Raw genomic sequence first — 21277 nt, 5'->3', positions numbered from 1 at the left:
GTGTGACACGTAAAGGTGCAATGTATAACATTCCATCCCCGTTAAAAACACGCGCACACGCAGAAACAAACACATTCTACTGTATATGTACAGAGAGAGAGAGAGAGAGAGAGAGGGGGGGGGAGCTTAGTAAAAGACAATTTGCTGCAATTTGAACTCAAGTCCGTGAGTAAGGTAACACACACACACACACACACACACACACGCACTGCTATTATGATCTATGATCATGTACTGAAATTGGCTCTTGAACAGAATGATGTGTCTACTATGGGTGTATACTTGTGTTTCCGTGATTTCAAAGTACATGTAAAGACTTAACTGCTGCTATACCAGATACATTGTATCTGCGCAGAACTTTGCAAAACGCATGTAGAGATAACTGTGAAGTCGGAAAAACATCATGTTGTAGGATTAACCGCTGACAACCCCCACCACAAAATAATTCTCGGTACAAGGACCAACACCATTTACAAAGGTGCACGAGAACGTGACGGGGAAACAACCCGACTTCGTGTGTGTATTTATTAAAGAAACTTGAACATAAACGAATACACTGTACTAGTATAACGAAGTTGCCACTATGTGACTATACACTTTGGTTATTGTCAGGAATAGCACTACTTACAATATCTCTTCAATTTAAAGGTTAGAAAACATTCGACACACACACACACACACACAAAAGCAAAACAAAAATAAGCCTCGAAACATTTCGGAAACTATGACATTGAATCCAAAACAATTACTCATATCACAGAAGTACACTGCTGTGCAAATCGCGACTACGACTAACAAAGGCTGTGATTACCAGCAAAATATCAGGCGAGTACTGACGTGATTATAAGTTATTTCTTACAACACACAATGTATGCATGACTACGCAAACAGAAATAAGTACCATGATCACAGATTACAGTATCTTTATAGTGTTTTTCGCACTCGAGAAAAGAATGCAGATAAATGCTTACACAATGGTCACAAACTTATAATTCATAGAAACTACTGCACAAACATTAACACATGCAAAACTGAAGAGTATAACAACAACAACAACAAAATAAAAGTCAAACTATTTTTATGCCTCGTTTCCTATCGAAAGAACTGCAGCACTAGAAGCATAACGACTGTACAGGCATGGCATACATTTGGTTGAGAGGGCGCTTCAGATTTTTATCCTTTTGTGAGATAATTATTCAAATTGGTTAAAAAGAAGGCTTGAATGACAACAAAAGGGACTGAGACGGGTTGAGTCACTGAGAGGATTTGACTGGATGTTTTAACGATGAACAGGGAACGTATAGTGGAAGATTTAATCTCTTTTGAATTCTACTGTCTTTTTGAGAGGCTGGGGGAGGTGTGTCACGTGATCATTATTCGGGAAAAGGACCAAATCTTACAAACCTACCATATCAGTATTGTTTTTGTTGTCTTTTGTTCACTGACCCTCATAGATCAGTAAGATTAACGAGAATACACAGAAAACGACCAAATTGTGTTTCTGTGGTCCTCCTCCGTTACACAAATAAACAAGCAAACAAAAAGAAATGTCAACTCCCAGTTGCTCCTCAAAAAAGAACCAAATAGAAAAGACACATTAATGCTATATAAAGTTAAGGTATTTCATATCATTACTGCATGGTCTTGGTCCTAGCCACGCTGATGAATAAATGCATCATCGAAAGGACGCAACTCATACGACCAGTCGAAAGAAAGTATTCATCGACTGAGCTCAATTATTATTGAAGCTGTTAAAGTCGTTCCAGGTATCAACCTGGTCGGAAATTTCACTCCCCGCGCTGGCCACGGCGCTGGCGATGACCACCACGTAGACGATGATGAGGATAATGCCAATCACCCAGCTCCCGATACCGATCCCCAGACCGATCATGGAGTATCGATGGGCTTCGTGGGAGGCACGCTGGGCGCCCGCAGCATCGCCCATGGCAGCGCGGTTTTTCACCTGCAGAAGGCAGCGAAAATATCCCAAATACATTAAATGTTATGTATGTTTTATCGAGAGAAATCCACATGTTCATATTCAAAACATTTCAACACCTGGAATTCAGCTTGCCAAAATTAGTTGTTGCCAAATCGGATAGGATCAGATCAGCTCGGGTGGGCAATGATCTTCTAATTGTCACAAACAACCTGATCGTCGAACATCAGGTATGCATTAAAAAATAATTATGGTAAGTAAAGCGATTTATCGCTGTGATCATCAACAGAACTGAAAACGAAAAGAAAAGACACAAAACAAAACAAATGGCTTTATGTTAGTTCACGCGTCAACAAGAATAATATGGGTGGACTTAGAAATACAGACTACAATCTGAATTTCGGCCTTTGCTTATCAGAGCTTGGCTTTTTGGGGTATGATCATGTGTAGTGTCTTGCGTGTGACACTGTAAACAAAATCTTCCATAGACGTCTCCTCAATCGCCTCGGTTTCTATTTTTTGTTTATCCTGCGGGAAATTCGTTATGGAATCTTTTAGCAATGTATTTTAGTGATTTTTTTAAATTCCTGTTTTACTCGAGGCTATAGTCTTCTTTGGTCAAGTACCGACGTAACGTCGATACAAATTCAGGTGTTGGGACCGATCTGTTGTTCAGAGGGATCACAGGCAAAATAAGCATTTACTTCATGATACACCGCTACAACAAGCACGGATACAATGAGCTTTCGTTAGAACGAATTTTTTATCCAGGAAAACTGTCATTGTGTCCTCTAACGTATTTACTTCGTCCGTTTGACAGAGTTTGAACCATCAGAGATTTCGTTAAAACGAGAGAATTCTTATCCGGTCCCTTCTGTTTCATTATAGCGGGATTTAGCCGTATAAAATGCATAATACAAGTGAATCTCGTTGTCCCGATATGTAGAAGATATTTTGACAGATATACTGTCATTCGATTCCCATTTTCAGTTAATGTATTTTTTCAGGCTTTCCTTTTCGCCCTCGATCTATGACCGTTCTGCTGTAATCTTTTTTTTCTTACATTGAAAAGGTACGCACAATGAACCGAGGGGTTTATCATCTCTTGGTTAGATTATTACCAGCACTGATTGATGATTAAAAATCCAAACTGATTGTGAATCAATCTGATCTAGTGAATGGGTATATAGGTTCCTTCAAATCGCCTGTTCATTTCTCATGAGCATGGTTCGTTGCATTGTTTTACATTCTAAATTGTATCACGCGCTAGAAGACACGGGAAGAGAGAGGAGACTCGTACAACAGGCCATTAAACTGTAGTTTTAACCTCACAAAGCAAATACTGAATGGCTATAGCCAATTGTCTGCGAGTTGATGGATCTTGGCGGTGAATTCTAATTACCTCACTGGACTTCACCAATCCCACAATGCCGAGCGGGAGGCAGCAGCAGATCGTAACGAATAGGGCCAGTCCGAAGTAGTCGCTGGGAGGGATGACAGCCGTGGTCACGTGGGTTATCATCTGTTGGCCCGGCGCCTTCGAGAGAAAGAACAGCCAATGGCTCTTTAGACGTGGAATCTCTTTCTTTATAGCTTGCTTTCAAACTTGACTCACCCGGCAGGGACTTTCTCATAAGTTTTGCGTCTTGAAGCCACTTTTTTTTTTCTAGCGCTTGAATGTATTTATGGGAGTTTCTATAAAATAGTCCACACTCAAATTTAATAGTGAAGCATTATATGTTATTTGTCAAAAATAGATCTGTTCCTCATAGAATAAACGACATACACTGTTTTCTGATTAGACCACATGAATGAAACTGTCTACTGCTCCGTGTTACAACAATGCGGAATCATTGAATACAATGTAAAACTTCAGTTGAAGTCACAAGAGTCACGAGAGAAGGCAAGTTTACTTGCGCATTCAAAACATTACCATTATCATTATCATTCCTGGTATTCTTCTCCCTGCTTGGTATTCAGTTTTACGAGTAATTTACTTGAAATTCTGCTTTTCTAAATGATCAACTGGAACACGATAGGCTCCTTGTTTTAAACCATTACCTGCACATAAACGTGAGGCTGGGGCTGAGGCTGCATGCCAAACGCCTGCGGCTGCCCGTAGCCAGCTGGGGGCTGTGGCGGGTAAGCAGCTGGAGCCGGCTGTTCGTAGCCAGCTGGGGGCTGCTGACCCTCGTAAGTGGGTGGTGGAACCATTGAGGGCGGAGCTTCGCCAGGCACCTTCACTTCCGGCAGGGGTTCTTGAAAGCGTGTGTAGTCTGCAGACGTGTGGAAACGGGGAAGACACGATAACACCTTTTGTGTTTTGGGTCATATTGAGAACAATTCTGAAAGGACACAGGTCCTACTAAGCCAGCATGCGCATTAATTATTTCGGAAATTAGCTTTTTCCCCTTAGTTTGCATTAGGCACTACACACTTTTCTGAGCGATTTGATGCATAATTAGTTTGCTCGACGTAACGATTCATGTAATTCATTTTGAAAATAAGAACGAATTGTGTAGACATGGTGTCACACGAAAAGGCGCATCAATTAACATCTGGGGGAAACATCCATTTCCCTTGTTTTGCGTTGAAGGAAATAACATTTTTTTCTTCCAATTATCACTGTCAGCTATAGGATTTAACGAACACTGTTTCTGTCTGGTGAACATGCTGGCAGCAGTATTCAACAGGATAACGAGAAAAGTCATTTCATTACTTTAAAAGCAACATGCCCATTCTGGCAAATAACCTTTATCTGTACACAATGTGGAACTATATACGAACAGCCTTTAAATATCAACAGAACACTCACGGTGAGAGATTGGGTTATGAAGATTATTCAGAAACTTGAACTTCCCTCCACCAATATGCGTACAACTTTTCACGACAACAGGCGTTCATTATCGTTCATACAGTCATCATTATAAATGATTCAACGTCCAATGCTCTTGACCTGTACAACCTCTTTGTCAATTTGCTCTACTTATGCGTAATACTGCATTACTTTCCATCAATTGGTCTACATTTCTTCTTCCACCCTTGCTTTTGTACATGTACATGCATACACTTCTTTGCCCCCACCGCCCCCCCCCCCCCTCTCTCTCTCTCTCTCTCGTTCGTTCTCATGAAAGTCAACATTGGAAACAATCGTATATCTGTGTTTGCATTTTTCCCACTAGGTTTGAGATGTGACGTCAGCAAAAGGAACAGACACTGTATTTCTCACGCAGTGGAACAGAAAGGAAGAGTAAATAGCGTAGAGATGGAAGTATAATCATAAACTGCACACAGTATTCAACATCGGCTGCATATATTGGGTCGGGTGTCAATTCACGTACGCTATTGGTGGAGATGAGAATTGGGCTTTAAAAAACTTTTTGCGAGATACCAAGAAACCACTTATGAAATAGTACAGAGCATACTATTCTAAGAAGAATTTAAACTTATTTTCTAAGAGGAATTCAAAGTTTATCTAACGGAAATCGGTTTTGAAATTGCCGATTCATCCAATAATAAAATGAAACAAAGCGATCGTAACAAAAGGTAGGTCCCATCTTTTATTAGGATTGCTCTCTTTTGGATATCTGAGTAATTTCCGAAGCAAGTTTCATCAAATAGAATGCTGAATTCTTCTTGGAATAACATGCCTTTTCACATTGTATTAGAGGTTTCTCATCATCTCACCAAAAAAAACCAAATAAATAAATAAATAAATAAATTATTTTTTTTTAGAAACCTGGAGTTAGGCCTCAACCAAAACTAGACTACCCCTTTAAAAGGCCCAAGGTTCAGGGATCGACAGGTGCAATATAAACCGTTATTTGTATTACCTGTAAACCTACGTATTGGCTTATACAGCATATGATGTCAGCGAATAATCTTCCTGCGGATGGCTGTGTAGCAATTTCCGATGAACTTTGGACACAACTGCTCTACAAAATATCATTTGTGTGGCAACTTTAGTACACAGAATAATTGTATGCCATTTTTGTTCAAAATATGTGTTAAATCCTATCGATAAAACTGCTACTGGATTTCGAGAAGGGAAATTATTCCCTTTATTTCATACATATTTATGACATTCTTTACCACGATACACTGTAAGTATATCAGCCTGCGCTGTTTTATTAATGTCCTGGCAGTTCTGGCAATTCTGGTAATTGTCATATTCCTTTATTCACCTGAACTGAAGCACAGCGCATTTACGTTGATCAATGCTTCATGAACGTCTACAGGTTGCACGTAGTCATTTAGACAATGGGATTAATGTGTCTCGGTGATCACGGGTATAACTATGATGTTAATTTTCCGACACAGATAGTTTCATATATTATGCATTGATTAAAAACTGTCTTAAGACTCAACCTGACCTCTTCTGATTGTAGATGCAAGATTTTTTACACACACACACACACACACACACACACACAAGCATAAGAAAATGATTACCCTTACAGGAGGAAGTTACAGGTTTGCCGCAAACTTGCACTATTATGTACATCAGTGTGTAACCTTCCTTCCTGCGGAACAATTTCACAAAGGTTCATACAGTTCAACAGGAACGCTTGCTTTGTCGTGTGTTGCGGAACTTTTCTTTTTTTCCGGCCCCGATTTTGACATCATTATCCATGAAACTCACAATCATGTACCACACAGAACACATCAAGGTATATTGACATTAGATAATCAAAATGTTTAAGTACAAGCGTACGCCCTTTTGTTGCCTGATATGAAGGTACAAACCTGTAAACATTTACGACACAGAGTGTACTATATATAGTACAATCGAAAATGTTTACAGGTTTGTACGTCAGGTTCAACTGTGTGCCTATAAACGTGACGTTGCACGGAATAGCAGGACAACAATACCCTTTGAGACTTTCTTTCTTGTTTCACAATGCGTACAGGTCAGAGTTCGTCAAAAAATCTTCTTTTTTCATACAGAAAATACGGAAATGCGTTTCTAAAAATCCAGCACAATGTCCTCCATTTCCTATAGAGCTCTGTACAAGGCAAGGTAATCCCCATTATAACTGTATAGGCCCTATATTCCCTCCTTCATGATAAGTGATACATTTGTGCTGGGTGAAAAGACAAACATAAAACGACAACAACATAACAGCGACAAAAATCGAATCACGACATGGCGACGACTATAATCTTCATTCGTTTTCAGCAAAGAGGGAGAAGACACCAGAATCCCTTCTTTGTAAATTGCATGTAAACCTAATGATCAGGCTTTCAATACAATACGCAACCGAGCGCACTTTCTTAAATTAAAAAAAACAAAACAAAACAAAACTATGCAGCTGTTCGTTCTTCCTTTCCATGCTGATTGCAGCAAACATTGCATTGAGTGCGCAAAGAACAGGCCATGGGAAGACAAATCACTGAAAACTAAAGTACATGTACTTCAGAACCTGTAAAATACTATACCACACGTGGGAAGAAGCATTAGCTAATTACTTTATTAGAAAAATGGAACATTTCAGGCGTAAAACCAAGCACATGCACAAATACCGCCATGATTTATTCTTTTTAAAGGTGCACATTTCCTCGACTTGTCGCTGACGTATATGTAAAGGGTAATATTATTCCCCAGCCTTCTGAAAGAGGCAAGTCAAGCTTTTCTTTATTATGCGAGAAAAGTGAAAATGTTGAACTTTCTTTATGTTTTTAAATATTTATATCGTTGAACACATGTGCCATCAGTATGATCACAGAATGTGGTAGTCTTCTCATTCAGCAGTGACTAAGCAGAAACTTCAGAAGTTCATAACTTTTTAACGGGTTGTCCAATTGTCCTCAAACCCTCACTGAAGTGCTCTACTAATACTAGTATCGCTGCATTCACTCAATTCACATGTCTATGACGTTGGACTTGTCCTTTAATTTAGTCGACGGAAAGTACGAGTCCACGGATGTGGTGACGTCATAATCAGCACACGCTGCGCACGCTGCCCGTCCGCAGTCTGGGAGGACGTGAAGAACTTCGAGGACGCGTTCTCGATTCTGGCGGTGGACGTGCCAGAGAATATGGAGCATGCCCAGTACATGTATCATGAATTGACGTAATCACGTCGAAGTCCACGTTCTACACGCGAAATTTAATGACGAAAGTGGACGATGACGAAGGATTTCCGACTTCTAAAATGTTTGTTGAAATCTGCCGACATATCATGCAAAGGCCTACAAAATAATTCTGGAACAGTTTGCTCTATTATGATGTATTAATGAAATTGTGGATTTTCTCCCTTTATCTTGTTTTTATTTGTCTGCACCCTGTGGGCTCTGCTGCAGAAATTTACAGTGCACAGTACAACAGTAAACAGGTAAAGTCAGCTGAAGGGAGTATCACAAGGCCAAATTGTCATGCACCTTACCTTGACTAATGCCTGCTCAAATTCACAACAGCAATTAATTTTGCGAGTCTCACAGAATACAGCATTGAACATTATTTCTGATTATAATAGTCATTGCTATAAGGCTGCGTTCACATAGAAGTATTCGGTATTCGCTATTCGGGCACCGAGTACACCATCACCCGCACCGTCAACTCGCCATCCCATGCAGTGAGGATTTCTTCCTCCTACATCCCAGCAAATCTTATTAACAATTTTTAAACTGCATCAGAATGTCAGTCAACATGCTTATTTTTGCTAAAGGGCAAATCCAGACCAAAAGTGTCATTATTTCATAAACGAGAGACGGTATACGTTGCAAGAAAATCGAACAAGCTCGATTCCCACTTTGCTATACTATTCGCAGCTATTCGGTACTTTCGAATAGTGCCCTCCTATGTGAACCGGTGTGAGGAAATCCTATCGTTCGATTCAAGCTATTCGCGTGCCCTCGAAAAACGAGCCCGAATACCCGAATAGTATACTTCTATGTGAACGCAGCCTTAGCGTGTGAGCCCGTACATCTGGTGGGTGATCGGTGCCTAGACGAATCCGACTTCACGGAACTAATGTAACTTTATAATTGGCGGCCATAACTGGGGGACTTCCAAAGAAGATACAAAAAAACAAGCTAGGTGCGTCGGTATGACAGTGCATGAATTATCTTTTGTTAGGCATACCTCAAATCGAATTGGTCTATCGGTAGGCCCATACATATTGACATGCTTTGCTACATAGCCGACTTCAGTGGAGCCCCGTTTTAACCCACTCAGTAGGGGAACTTGGTGACCTGCGCATCAAGTCTATGAGCATTTCAGAATTAAGTATGACACAGGCGAGCCTTTCCATCCTTTCGGAACCAGAGTTTTGCTGACAACATCAAGGCAATCTAATTACACCGAGCATGTTAAAACGGTCCCCGCAAAAAAAAAAAGAAAAGAAAAAAGGGTTAATTATGCCTTATGATCCAAAGGACCCGCACTGCAAAAACAGTGGTGTTAGATTTAACACCACTGGTGTTGAATCTAACACCGGCCGAACTTCAATAAAGGACCACACCATCTGGTGTTGAAGTAACACCGTCTCTGGTGTTAAAATATCCAACACCCATGGGTGTTAAAGGGTGTAAAAATATACCAACACCAGCCTCGGTGTTTTTTCAACACTTAAGAGAGTGTTAAGAAGTTGACACCATAATGGTGTTCATTTGACATCCCAACACCAGTTATGGTGTAGGTTCAACACCCGTGGTGTTAAAATATACTAACACCAGCTTTGGTGTTGCTTAGATTATTGATAAGTTGACACCACTTTGGTGTTCTTTTGACACCCTTTAACACCAATGACGGTGTAACTTCAACACTATTTGTTGTTAGAATCTATACCCCCAACACCTGTCATGGTGTTATTCTAACACTTCAAAGTGTTATAAGTTTGCATTATTTGGTGTTTATTTGACACCACAGAAGTGTTGATTCAACGCTTCAGAGTGAGAAATAAATTCCAAGTGATGCCAACTTATTAACAATTTGAAGTGTCGATACCTCGACATCATTTCACACTCTCCACATTCAATCGCACAAAATAAAACAGTAATGTAAGTAGGTGAAAGACAGTCACGTGCTACTAGGTTGATCAAAATATTTAATAAATTCTGTCTGTCACAACAAAACACAATAATTCTATTACATGTAATGAAAGCCTCATCTCTACAATATAAGTATCAAAATGGAATACCTTTGACCCTGTCAGTTGGTTCTTTGATTATCTATGCAAATGAGATACATTATGGTTATTGTAGGCTAAAATATCAAATTTAAATACTCACTCTGAATACCTTTGGCCTTCTTGGCACTATCAAGTTGAATTTTCAAATGAAATTGATACTAGTATTATATCTTCTTGGCTCTATCATTCAAATGTTCAAATTGAATTGTCTACTCAGCTGTATAATTCAAATATTCAACATAGATCATCCAGTCTGGTTGTAAAATGTTAACATAAAAAAAATCATACTCTTTCTTTTGATCAATGCTATGGCAAGTGATGATACAAGCATGTGAAATTCGGATCATTTAAATATTCAAATGACACACATAAGGCCTTCTTGGGCCAATATTTTCAACTCGAATTGGATATTATTGATACCCCCACCTAAAACTTAGAGAGTTAGCTCAATTCATGATATTCTTGTATGCCTTTTGTTGAAAAAAAAGTACAATGTAACAAAAGTTGTTACCATAGCAAGATTACTCAACTGTGAGATCAGTGTGCGACTCATTTTAAGATTACACTGGTTACATGAGCGAAACCTCAAGTCAAATGCTAGAAAACTGAGGGAGCTCACCCAATTCACAGTATTTTTTGTTTGATTTTCATTTTAAAAGATGGTTGCCATTACATTAGCACTCTGTGCAATATTTCAGGCCAGATGCTCAGAAACTGAGGGAGATTGCATAATCATCTGTTGTCTAAGTTTTTAATTTGAAAATGTCACTGCCATGATAACACTTTCTTTGACCGATACAAAAGATGACATTTGCACATTAGCGCACTACAGTGGTCACGTGCCAAATTTCAAGTCAAATGCCTAAAACATGAGGGAGTTATGAGTCAATCACAATATCTTCGATTGCTTTGTATTAAAAAAAAATAAGTTAGCATGGCAACGCATTGTTTAACATTGACGAGAAAAGTGTTTTGCACATCTAGAATTTATCTTGTCACAATATACAGGTGTCATATCTCAAGGTTATTGCTACAAATTGAGAGAGTAATCTCAATCCACTTGTAGTTTATACGATTCTCATTACAAAATACCATTAACTTGACAACATACTATTTGACAATGACGAAAAATAAAATTTGCACAGGTACATAATACAGTGGTCACATGTGCCAAATTTAAAGTCAAATGCTCAAAATCTGAGGAAGTTAGCTGAATCCACATCGTACTTGTGGATGATTTGTATGAAGATGCTGTTGCCATGGAAACGGATTTATGACCCCCACAAAAAGTGTCTTGCACGATAACATATTATCATAGTGACCATATGTATTAAATTCAAATTTAAATTTAAAAAAAAAGAAACTAAGAGAGCAGCGTGATCCACACAATTTTGTATGATTTGTTTAAAAACTGCAATTGCCATGGCAACAGATTTCTGGACAATCGAATTTCAACAGAATTGATTTAAAACTGAGTAGCTTGATCCACATTCTGTATTTGTAATCTTTATGAAAATTTGATGTTACCATGGTAATGCATTACTCCATACTGACACATGTAAACTAGGACATGTAAAAATTACAAGGTCGTTGTTCAATGTCCCCTGGACTAAAGGTAATCACCTCCTCATCAAAAACTGTCATCGACTAATGGAGAGTACTGCTTCATCAACTGTATACAACTTGTATCATCAGTCTCTATCTCGGTTCCTCCATAGAACTGGACTTGGAGTATCTTCACAGTTTCATTGTCACAATGATGATTCTTCAAGTGTCTTCTAAAACCATTGAACGAATCAAATTATGTCCATACACAGGCCCCCTGGGCGCAATTTATTGTTTGTCCATCACTCAGTCCATGTTCGTATGGCAAACAGTGAAAAAAAAAGCAGTTTCAGTGGGAACTCCTAAAGAATGCATCACTTCATTATCTATTTGAAAGTTTAGATCTTGGTTCACGAACTCGGGGTAATTCCAAATGTCCAAAGGTTGATGAGAGGTTTTGCATACCGTAGACAAAACACATATTTAATGTGCTTTGAACAATGTGTCGAAGGCACTCTGAATGATATCACCAGGGCAGGGTAGTACCAAGTGGTCAACAATGAAGTAATATTGGTACACATGTATGTTATCCTTCTGACGTCCTCTGTCAAGCAAGCTGCATCTTCTGATCTTCAAGCAAGCAAGCTGCATCAAGAGCTGCATCTTCTTCTGCTTTCCCTCTTCAAGTGGTGATCAAAACTAGCATCAGGCTGAAAATGTAAGGAAACAATGAAAAACAAACAGACATTGTATGAATCTATTACAAATAAAAACTAGACAAATTTGACTGTGACCTTTATTTCGATTCCATAATGCAATTTGATAGACTCAGTCATACATAGGCTTAACACATTTTATTCACATTTATGATTATTTTAACAGATTTCAAGCTATCACACACACAGAGGGATGGACTACTCAAAACCATAACAATTCAGGCACCACTTCTTGGCAGAGGATAATAAATGGATCTTATTCCATTTTACTTAAAGATCACTATAATTTCAGAATTAAAACTCACTTATACCTATTTTTTCTTAAAGAAGCTTTGAAATTTATCACTTTTCTCTTATTCGTGACTGATCAAAAAGCAACTTCAAAATTTTAGCCTACATATGGGGAAGACAATCTTTAAAGTTCAAGGATCGTCTTTGAAGCATTCACGAGAAAAGTTCTCGTCGACATCAGGACATAACCCTGACAAAGGCAAGTGCGCAAAAATATTCACAACATCCAAAAAAAAAAGTTAACCTGTGAAACATTGAAAAGCAAGTGATCTTAATAAATTACATAGTCCAACAACACAAAAAAAAAACCAGAAAATTTCCCTTGACCTCTAATTTCTTTTCTAATACAAAAACAGATCATAGAAAGTAGAAAATGCAAAATCAATTAAACTCCTAAAAATCAATTTCATTTTCAGAATACCAAAGTACTGTGAGTTCTAATTGCCTGTCCAAAATGACTCATAAAGGCTTGTTCAGATATGATGAGTCAAACTCCGGCAACATTTTAGTGCACAAATCAATGCGATATGAGATGGTAAAAAACAAACAAATAAACAGATCAAAATGCAACAAAACAAAACAAAAACACTGAGGCAAGAGGAATATATTTTGCCACACAGTGGCAAGAAGTTATGGTGCAATCAAGCTCAAAAGTAAGTGAAGATACAATGTCATGAGTTTATCTTTATCTTATTTTTTTTTTGAGTCATGTGCATTCATTGACATAATGAAAGTGGCGTGGTTCGGCGCACCATATCTGAACACTAAAAATGTCAGGGGGTTTGTCGCATCATATTTGAACAAACCTTACAGTCATGTAGACTTACCTTTTGAAATCGGATAAGGTAGTCTATAGCCAAAGCCACAGCAATCTTGCACAATCCTTGCGCCCTGGTTCACAGGTGGAAGCAGATAGAGTACAAGAAGGATTTGCAGGTTACTTACACTCTATGCTGTGTTGTAAGAAATGCATGTTATTCTATGACTCATTAACAAAGTATCCAGGTATCAACAGAAGTTATCAGTGAATTGCACTGCATAATCAGGGAGCATTAAGTAAAATATATGATCATTCATGTAGGATGAACCCATGGGTTGTTGTGTGACTTCTTTAAAAAAAAACAAGAAAAAAAACTCTTCTTTATTTCATCAGCATCTCCAAAATAACAAAATTACATTACATTGATTTGTGACTGTGAACTTTTATATTACAATTGAGTTTGGTGAAATCCATTCATCTGCCTTTGAAAAATCAAAGTCACAAGATATTTCCTGCATTTATTTTTCATAATGAAGGGCTCCTGACCATTGATTATTGACCTCATGACCCTCATCGACTCCAGGGAAACGTTTGATAAAATGTATTGTCAGATGCAAAGATTTCAGCTACTTATAACAGTTGTCACCAATGACAAGTTTTGTGGAACGCCCCCTGGATTTACATAGCCTTACCAAGTTTCATTCACAGATGATTGTTTTCAACTTGCGGCATGATACACAAGAAACGATATTGGATGGATAGACATCTAGAACATAAAAAAAGGCTTTCAAAACCTATAGTATTGTGCATACCCTGACTGCTACCAGGTCTGGTGGTACACTATTTGATGATTGCTCCAAGTCTCATGAATCCACATCAGTTTTCCGCATGAGTTCTCCCAGCAATCTCAACAGCTTGACTGTGGTTTCTGAAGGCTTTCCTCTTGCTAGCTTGACAAGACCTTCCACCAAAAACTGGCCACTGCTCAAAAAAGCTTGGCATCGTTGCCTGGGAGAAGGAGTGAGAAGTACTGTTCAACCTGCAAGTGTAAGGACCATGAACATACATAATTATCAAGTGGCTACAAGTCCGCAAACTGTCAAACTGGTGCGCAAGGTGTGATGCACTGGCTTAGGATTCAAAGTACTGAACATCCACATAACTGCACTAGTGTATTTACTGTATACAAGTGCATGAAACAGATTTATCTTGTGTGCATGAAAGATTTGATCAGAACTGCAGAAAACAAAGGGTTTTGTTCAGGTGGCTTCAGATTAATTCAGTCGGTGATTCTATTATATATACCTACTTGAGATACTGTATGCTCATAATTTCAAGTTCGTTTTAATTAGCCATCGGGGGGGGGGGGGGGGGGGGTGGCAATAATATCCTGCTTCCAGGTATTCATCATCTTTATGCAGTGTACATTTATGCAAATATTATTTGAGGAGAAATGGAAAAATCAAATGCCATTTTGCAATTGATCTACTCTCATTTTCAAGGTTTTTTAGATAGATAATAAAAGGTCTTTTTGCAATTCTGTCATTTTCAAGATTCTCAAGTGCACTATTGCCAATATCATTAAGTGTGGCAATAACATAAGTATGGGGAAGAGGCATATTCCAGAAGGGATTTTTTTTTTTCAAGAGATTATTTCAACAAATACTACCATCAAAGTAGACGTATATTCCCTCACTTGAATCATGAAAAAAACGATGATACATGTATTCCATTTTGACTCATTTGTGAAATTTAGGATCAGTTCTCAGACAGAGAACAACTGCCACTTAGTTATTAATATGGGCTGTGATTCTGTTTCTCGCTACCCTTGAACTCGCACCTTACAATTAGATCTAGAGTCTAGAGTCTTAACATGGACTCGGTGGAAATACCGGTTTTACATGCATGTGACGTCATCAACTTTATAAGAGCATATTCTTATATAATGTAAATTTGTATAAGCGGTTAGCAAACTCATAAATAGTAGTACTCATATTAGAAACTAGTTAGTAGATTCTAACGTAAGATCCACGCGCAAACACTAGCGTCCTATATGCCCCTACGTTCCTACGTGTACACTGTAGCTACTGAAAACATCACGTAACCTGTTGTGATAAACAAAAATCGGGTCGGGAGAACCCCCCACCCAGCCCCTTTAATCGGGTACTTACGCTCTTTTCAAAGCGATATTTGCTACTAGTACCTAGTACTAATTTAAACCTAACAGTTTGGACCTAGAACAGTTACAGTAGGCCCTACAAAAAATATAGTAGGCCTAGGGGCCTACCAGTAGGTGCCCATACCTACGAACATGTACACACAAACATTGTTCAAACTTCGTCTTCGTGCACGTCAGTAGCGGGTAATGATTTGCGCGCTAACAAAGATCCGCACCAGAGCCTCAGAGGTAAGAAAACTACATCAATAACAATACAAAATGCCACGGAACCTTTTATATTTAGAATTTGATGATATTTTTAAAATGCAATTATTGGACAAAGGAACCCTCAGCGAAATTCCGACTCAATGCACCGCTGTTAGCGCGTTGGTGTTATGGCCTATTATGTATGGCAAACACTATAGGCTACATGTACTTAGTATGCTGCGCTACATAGTATACTATAGTATTACGTGCGTGCAAAGACAAAGTTGTCTATAATATGCGATGAAATCCGTAAAAATCATGCACATCGTTTATGATAGAAAATAACTGATACAGGAAATAATTACCTTAAAAGATACTTATCCCCGCTGACAGACTTAGCAAAGTCACCATCATAGATTCAATGTCATTTTTAGCCCCAGACGACATCGAAAACCTGACTATCGCGATGACAGACGTTGACGACTCCGCGCCACAGCGACAAATTTCAGGCATTGGCATGTGTAACCAATGAGATCATCGGACTGCGAACACGTGACTCTCTCTGGTGGACAACTAACACCGATACGGTGTTATTAGTGAAAACCCCCTTTTCATGACAAAACTATAACACCACTTGGGTGTCATTTTAACACCGAGAATCTAACACCCAATGAATGAGAGAATGTTGGTGTTAAATTAACACCGAAGGGTGTCAAATTGTGTCAATTTAACACCAAATTTAACACCCACAGTTTGACACCCGGTTGGTGTTACACTTTTAACACCGCATTTTTTGCAGTGCGGGTTCTCCCTTACGATTCAAAGGATCCGGGTTCGATTCCCGATTCCCTAGTGTGTAATCCTACCGTTTCTCTAGTGAGACTACAAACTCTGTTCCTCGGTAAGGACATTAAATGGAGGTCTCGGGTGTGAGAGAGCCACAACTCATGCACGCAAAAGATCCCATTTCATTTATTCATCGGCCGGTGAAGTGGTCCCGCCTAAGATTCAAATGGACCCCATGGAAGACCAGCTATTGCAGCTTAATATGGGTGATCCAAACATCTTCTCATATGAAAATGAACAAACAAACATAATCCTCGGACGCCTTTTGACCGATACAAGTTTCCTCGGGGTGTCAAAGGGTCACTGAACGGGCATAGCGACATGTATGCAGCTGAAGTCATTTGCATGACAAGTTTATGATTGTCCTATTTCTAGGACAACCAGGATTCAGAGCGAAGCTGCACTATAGAAGAAGCCAACTCAGGGTTCCAGCTTGCCCACGAAAATAGAGAAAGGTAATTTGTACTAACAAACATGGTTTTGAAGATTAACATCTGTGATAGGGTGATTACTCGCGTTTTACCATGTAAATGGTGCTTGTTATAGCGCATTCGCCTGAAAGCAAGCCTGCATGGTATTCGGCAGCATCAATAGAGAATGTTTGCTATAATGCGTTCAATTAATACAAGATAATAAAATGGATGCCTTCCCAAGTGTTGACAAACGGACCAGTCAGGTTCACTGGTCAACGCGCACAGTCAAAGTAGATTCATCCTTTGTTTAAACAATTCGATAAATTGCTATGTCTGATGGCAAGCTGTTCCATTTTGCCACTTTGAAAAGCTTCAAAGTGCCTATTATAACTGTGGCCAAACCAACAGAAAAAGAAAGGTGATTATTGTACGTTGACGCATGATGAGCTATTCGGTCATTAAACTCCGAACTGGCAAATTAAGGTGATACAGAATATGTCTGGCTGAAAGTCAAGGATGACAATGGGTGATTTCAAGTTGATGGTGGTAGCTAGGTGCTAGTGTCAGTGTTATCTCAGCCCTAGCATCGGCAATAAAACCGAACGTGAAATCAGTCGGTGTACGGAAGTTGACCTCAAAATCATGGCGTATTTCCTGTAGGCGGTGTTGGGCCCGGTGTTGAATGTAGTCTGCTAGACCGATCATCTTTGTCATTTCGAGTTCGGTGCTGGTGTTAGCGTTGCTGTGCGATACCCACATTCACTCACTGCATACTACAAGTACACGTGTAGATGCACGTTGTCCGTGCAATGTCTATGCTAGCAGCTGATGCAATTATTGTCGCCTACAATCCAGCAACCACTTATCGTACACGAACACTCTAGACATGACTACTTACCTATTGATGATATCTGAGCCTGGGTGCAAAATAAAGATCGCTGTATTTTGGAGAAGAGATGAAATTTACGGCATTTCAATCCGTCTTCTTAATTATGTGTCTAAAACCAAGTGGTCATGAATGCGTCTTTTTAATAATATTTGACTTTTATCTGGCATCCCATTTTTCTTCGTGGTTTGATGCCAACACCTCAGTATTGGGGATTGATAATCGTGATCGGTATTGGGTAATCTGACCGTCGGAGTTGGAGCTCTGTTGTTTGGGAGATACAAATACATTTTTCTACTCTCAAACGCTCTTTGGGGAGATAGCACTAGCACTAGCACTAGCATTAACACCAGCACCGAACTTGAAATCACCCAACGTCTACACCTTGGAAGGGTGACTGAAAATGTTCGCAACCAGAGCAAAATTTTGAAATCAAATCTTCTCGGGAAACTATATAATACGAAACTTCCGTATGAAAGTGATCTAAAAAAGAGGGAATGTGAAACAGAATAAGATTCTTCTTCTTCTTCTTCTTCTTCTGGTCAAATATATCAACACAGGGCCATTTAATACATTGGATGACTTATAGGGGAAGTGCTCACAAGAAAGAGTTCCGTTCTACCCAAGATAGCGACATTTTAATGGGGATCGAGTTTAAAATGTAGAGTGATATTTTAGGAAGAACATGTCAGTGTATATAAGAAATACATGTAGGCCTATAATAACTATAAGAGAAATACATGTACAACAATATCAAAACCCTCTCCGATTCAAGTATCCAGCGCCGCACCCATTTTTTCTTTGTTAATACAGATAGCCATTTTGTAGTCCTGAAACAAAATAATTAAAGGTAAAACCAAGTCTCTGTGTGTTTGTGATATATCTCCCAAGGCAAGGTCCAGAAGCTAGAAGAAGGTAAAAGGGGAATTCCAGACGATTTTCATAATTTCACATCATGTAGTACATAAATCAACAACACCTTGTACAGATTTGTGGAATTTATTGTGGTTCTTGAGCAGAGAAACAATACTTTGAAAAACCTTTTTAACAAATTACACCGAACAAGGATGATGACATAGGAGGCTCACATATTTCAGAAATGTAGCTGTGTAATTCCATTACAATGCCACTTGCTTGCGAGTTCACCTGTATATAAATCTATGCATGCCTTCTTCTTTTGTGCTGCTTCCTTGAGCCCAAACTCATGCATGCATTCTAATGGTGACTCTGCCATGTCATCATCCTTGTTCATTGCACTTTGCTATAGGTTTAAAAAATATCCCTATTCTTCATCCCAATTTTCGTAAATTCTAAAACCTTGTCCTCAGTATATAACTAATTTATGGCTTTGTTTTCATATGTAAAAATCTGAAAATCATGCGGAGGTCTCCTTTAGCCAAAAGGAGACTCCTTATCTATCGCAGAAATATGCATCTTGTTAGAAATGTCAGAATTCACGAGGTGTACAATCGTTATTGGTATGTCCAGGAAGGTGGGAATTTTTCCCCTTTTGTCCTAAATTCCCACCTCCATAGTATGTCGGTATCCGTTTCTATATCAGCTGCTCTGTGCAGGCTATGCAGGGAGATAGTAGAGGTTCCTTTCCATGCACCTCCTGGCACTTTGTATTTAAGTACTGTGCTATACCCACAGCACAGAAGAGAAACTCTGCGCGTTGCATTTTTTCGGTATTTTTGTCTGGCAAATCTGCTGATGATCAATGATTGCCTCGGTCTACATATACCGACACACTACAAACATGGGAAAACGCATGCAGCAGCAATAATCTTCAAACTTACCTGTCATTTTGGGTGCTGTATTGTACGTCAGTAGAAGTGTAGGAGTTTCAGACGTGCAAACGTCAACTGAGAGGCTGAGAGAGAGAGAGAGAGAGCTGTGGTCGATTGGAACGACTGTTTAAAGTCTGCACCTTGCACTCTATCTCCACACACTGGGCTTGTAGGCAAAATTCACTGACGTGAACGAGCTGAAGGTCGAACCCGGGTATACTGTAGTGTGGGTGGTAGTGGGAGCAATCAGATGGAAACAAACGAACGCGATGCAGCCTTTCATCCAAACGAAAATGGCGAATGTTGGTGTGTGTGTAAACAATAAAATTTCAGCAGATCGATGAATTATTCCTAACAGCTCACGCGCGCGAACGGGTTTGTGGAGCTTGCGCTATCCATATTAGTACCAGCATCAAATTGTGCGCAAGAATCTTGCGCCGTGCTCTATGCTGAGATAGAAAACAGCGGAAACGGATTCGGATGAAGCCCAACATGCCCGTGACGTCAGTTGACTTTGCATGCGACGCGAGAAGATGTGTAAGCATGGTGCAAGCAGGGAGGTGAAGAGAGGTCACCTCCCTGGTGCAAGCAATGACATGCAGGGAAAGGATTGAGAAGATATGACGTCACGTTCCCTATTTGAAGCCGACCACTTTCTCTATGCAGTCCTCACCGCCATCACAGTATGGAGCTCCAACTCTCATAAACCTCTCTTAAAAAAATCGAGTGAAAATTTTCACTCTTGAAGGAGTGAAAACAAAAAAGAGTGAATTTAGAGTGAAATTGGAGTGAATTTCGAGTGAAAATGTTCATTTTCACTCGTTTTAGAGTGACGTCAGGGATCACTCCAAAATCTTCGAGTGATCCCTGACGTCACTCCAAAATGTGTGAAAATGATCATTTTCACTCGAAATTCACTCCAATTTCACTCTAAATTCACTCTTTTTTGTATTCACTCCTTCAAGAGTGAAAATTTTCACTCGATTTTTTTTAGAGAGCTAAGACAATGATATACAGTGTAGTAAAAAATCATCCAACTTTGGAGGGCAGCTATATCACGATTGTCAGCTATGGAGAGCACAGTATTGGTCCTGAGGAAAGGGAAACTCTTCCTCTTTCCACTGATGTCTAATTATGTTGACAACTGTCATGCATGAATGAGCACATTAAAGGGCAAGTTCACCTTCATGGACATGAGTAAATTCAGCAATATTAGGAGAACACAACATTGAGAGTTTGAGGAAGATCGGACATTCCGTTCAAAAGTTATGAATTTTTGAAGTTTCTGCTCACTCAAGGCTGGATGAGAAGACTACTACAGCTTGTGATGTCACATGAGTACAACGATATAAAGAAAGAATAAAGAAAATTCAACATATTTTCACTTTTCTCGCATAACAAAAGAACATTTGACTTCTCTCTTTCAGAAGGTAGGGGGAATAATATTACCCTGAACATATGTCAGTTACAAGTCAAAGAAATTTGCACTTTATTCAAAAAGTATATTTTTTGTGAAATTCTCTTTTTATTTTCTTTTAAATGGTTGTACGCATATGACATCATACACTGTAGTAGTCTTCTCATCCAGGAGTGA

At 39.1% G+C, this 21277-nt stretch overlaps 1 protein-coding gene across 1 annotated transcript; it reads right to left on the bottom strand.

Moving 5' to 3' along the window:
• Positions 1-1288: 1288 nt before the first annotated feature.
• LOC139720627 (uncharacterized) lies at positions 1289-20070 on the bottom strand. Its single transcript, XM_071631982.1, has 4 exons — positions 19693-20070; positions 4001-4215; positions 3342-3476; positions 1289-1963 (listed from the first exon to the last, which is right to left on the bottom strand). Exons 1-4 carry the CDS (start codon positions 19697-19699, stop codon positions 1733-1735), a joined length of 588 nt encoding a protein of 195 aa, XP_071488083.1. The 5' UTR covers positions 19700-20070; the 3' UTR covers positions 1289-1732.
• Between the last annotated feature and the right edge of the window lie 1207 nt (positions 20071-21277).

This window comes from Diadema antillarum, unplaced genomic scaffold, assembly GCF_040938485.1.
Source record: "Diadema antillarum isolate AM-2024a unplaced genomic scaffold, OU_Dant_1.0 scf00000131, whole genome shotgun sequence".
In the NCBI taxonomy this organism is placed as follows: Eukaryota; Metazoa; Echinodermata; class Echinoidea; order Diadematoida; family Diadematidae; genus Diadema; species Diadema antillarum.
Note: the sequence above shows the minus strand (reverse complement) of the source record. Positions and strands in the feature narration are given on the sequence as shown.

Coding starts and splice junctions, on each gene's coding strand:
- LOC139720627 (XM_071631982.1), bottom strand. Junction 3,477..4,000: donor AGCCTCACGTTTATGTGCAG/GTAATGGTTTAA, acceptor TTTCTCTCGAAG/GCGCCGGGCCAACAGATGAT. Junction 1,964..3,341: donor GATTGGTGAAGTCCAGTGAG/GTAATTAGAATT, acceptor TGCCTTCTGCAG/GTGAAAAACCGCGCTGCCAT.